Source organism: Penaeus chinensis, chromosome 8 (assembly GCF_019202785.1).
Source record: "Penaeus chinensis breed Huanghai No. 1 chromosome 8, ASM1920278v2, whole genome shotgun sequence".
Classification (NCBI taxonomy): Eukaryota; Metazoa; Arthropoda; class Malacostraca; order Decapoda; family Penaeidae; genus Penaeus; species Penaeus chinensis.
In genome coordinates, this window is record NC_061826.1 from 3,562,208 (window position 1) to 3,564,707 (window position 2,500).

Sequence of the window (2,500 nt, forward strand, 5' to 3'; positions counted from 1 at the left end):
AGCGTGCAAACGTCCTCCTCGGCGCCGGCCAGCCTGCAAGTCCAGTCGAAGACGTGGCTGCAGAGGGCGATGAAGGCGTAGAAGGCGATGAGGTTGGCGGCGATGTTGGCCACGAGCGGGATGGCGTTGGTCACGCCCACCATGGCGGCGTGCAGCCAGCTCGACTCCTCTCTGCGGGCGGCCAAAGAGTAGATTGTGTTAGGGGTTGGAGCTCAGGAAAGGGGGGTTGAAGTGTAAGTATTGGAAGAATTAAGACCAATATGAAAAACATAAATAAATAAATAAATAATTAAAAAAAACAAAAACGGACAGAACCATGAAATAATAATAAATATGATATGAATACTAAGAATAAAAAGGTAACTGCAATGCTAGGGAAAAGAAAGCCAGTCTGAGGCCACGAACCCCTTCTCCATCTTGATGTCGGAGACGCTCGTCTTGGACTTCTTCGTCTCGGGATAGAAGAGCTTAGAGAAGGCGAGGGCGGCGGGGGCGTTCATGACGGAGGCGGAGATGAGGTGGGCGGGGTCGACGCCGAAGGAGATGTAGGCGGCTAGGACGGAGCCGGCGATGGTAGCGAAGCCGCCCGTCATGACAGCATGCAGCTCCGACTTGGTCATAAACGGCAGATAAGGCTTGATCAGCAGGGGGGCTTCGGTCTGTGGAGGGACAAGGAGAGAATATGGGTCGTTAGGGAGGGGGGCAGCGGGGAGACGGACCTTTGGGGAGCAAGACTCACTGCCTCCGTCTATTGTCATTCCGTTCAGCCGCCCTCACGCAAGATCCAGAATAAATCTAAAGCACCAAACCCAGCAGAGGGTCGTTAACGACAGACTGACCCACCTGTCCGAGAAAGATGTTGGCAGCAGCGTTGACACTCTCGCAGGCGGTGGTGCCGACGGTGACCTGCAGGACCCAACCTAACTTAATGACAACCCACTGCATGACGCCCCAGTAGTACAGGATCTGGATGCAGAAGCTGAAGAACAGGATCACAGACAACACCTGCGGAGAACAAAGGAGGTTCAGGACCGTTTTGCACTTACTCACTCTCTTTCTTTCTCTCTCTCTCTCTCTCTCTCTCTCTCTCTCTCTCTCTCTCTCTCTCTCTCTCTCTCTCTCTCTCTCTCTCTCTCTCTCTCTCTCTCTCTCTTACTTACACACACACACACACACACACACACACACACACACACACACACACACACACACACACACACACACACACACACACACACACACACACACACACCTGACATTTCAGAGCTTTTACAAGAGAGACCGCAAAATAGCCTGACCTTGAAAGCGAAGATCTCCATCTCCGACACGAGTTTCCCGAAGACGAACTCGGAGCCCTCGTCCGTGAAGGCCAGGAACGTGGTGACTTTATCGGCGGCGCACTGGAACACGGCCTTACCCAGCGGCCAGCGCAGGATCACCAGCCCGAGCACAAACTGCAGGCCCATCCCCCAGCCCACGTGGCGCCACCGGACCTAGGAGGGAGGGAGGCAGGGTGAGATGGAGGGGAATGGGAGGGAGGGAGGGTGAGATGGAGGAGGATGGGAGGGAAGGAGGGAGAGTAAGAAGAAGGGGGATTGGTGTGAGGAAAAGAGGGAGGGAGGGTGAGAAGGAGGGGGATGGGAGGAAAGGAGGGAGAGTAAGAAGAAGGGGGATGGGTGTGAGGAAGGGAGGGAGGGAGGGTGAGAAGGAGGGGGGTGGGAGGGTGAGAAGGAGGGGGATGGGAGGGAGGGAGGGAGGGAGGAAGGGTGGGTGAGGGGAATGGGAGGGAGGGAGGAAGGGAAGAATGAGAAGGAAGGGGATGGGAGGGAGAGGGGGAGGGAAGGGTGATATGGGGGATGGATGGCTTAGGGAGGGGGGGGGGCGGAGGGTAAGTGGTTGAGAGAGGGAGGGAGAGGGAAAGAGGAATGTATAGAGGAATAGAGAGAGTGAGAGAGAGAACACAATGAACCTAACAATTTTTTTTTATCTATCCTCCAAGGCGTAGTAGCAAGAAGAAGGAGTAGGAGGATGAGAAAGAAAAGGAAGAGGAAGAGGAAGAGGAGGAGGAAGAGAAAGAGGAAGAGGAAGAGGAGGAGGATGAGAAAGAAGGGGGAGAGGAAGAGGAGGAGGAGAAAGAAGCAGAAGAAGAAAAGGAGGAGTACCAGGAGGGGGAGGAGAATAAAAAGTAAAAAAAAATTAGGAATAATGACGATGATGAAATAATAGCAGAAAGGTGAAAGAGAGATCAAAAGTTAATAAAAAGAAGATACTGATGATAATGACGATGGTGAAAACAATAACCGAAAGACGGCGGAAGCGATTGGAAAAGATGAAAGATAAAACATGATTTTAACCCCCCCACCCCCCCTTACCTTCCTTGGCGCAGCGGAGAAGAGGAACCCAAAGGCTATGAGCGTGGCGACGCCCAGCAGGGACTGAAGCCGCACGCGGTCGTTCCAAGAGTCGAGGACCACGAAGACCAGGGCGCCGGCCAGCAGCA

At 53.6% G+C, this 2,500-nt stretch overlaps 1 protein-coding gene across 3 annotated transcripts in view; it reads right to left on the reverse strand.

The window, feature by feature from the left end:
- LOC125028267 (solute carrier family 28 member 3-like) overlaps positions 1-2,500 on the reverse strand; it is a 27,333-nt gene that overhangs the window by 4,850 nt on the left and 19,983 nt on the right. For all 3 annotated transcript variants that reach the window (XM_047617703.1, XM_047617705.1, XM_047617706.1), the window contains 5 exons: positions 2,373-2,500; positions 1,299-1,493; positions 844-1,005; positions 406-659; positions 1-171 (listed from right to left, as the gene is read on the reverse strand). The exon at positions 1-171 is cut by the window's left edge and continues 4 nt beyond it; the exon at positions 2,373-2,500 is cut by the window's right edge and continues 26 nt beyond it. In XM_047617703.1, the coding sequence (XP_047473659.1) occupies positions 1-171; positions 406-659; positions 844-1,005; positions 1,299-1,493; positions 2,373-2,500 (910 nt within the window). The remainder of the gene's footprint in view (positions 172-405; positions 660-843; positions 1,006-1,298; positions 1,494-2,372) is intronic.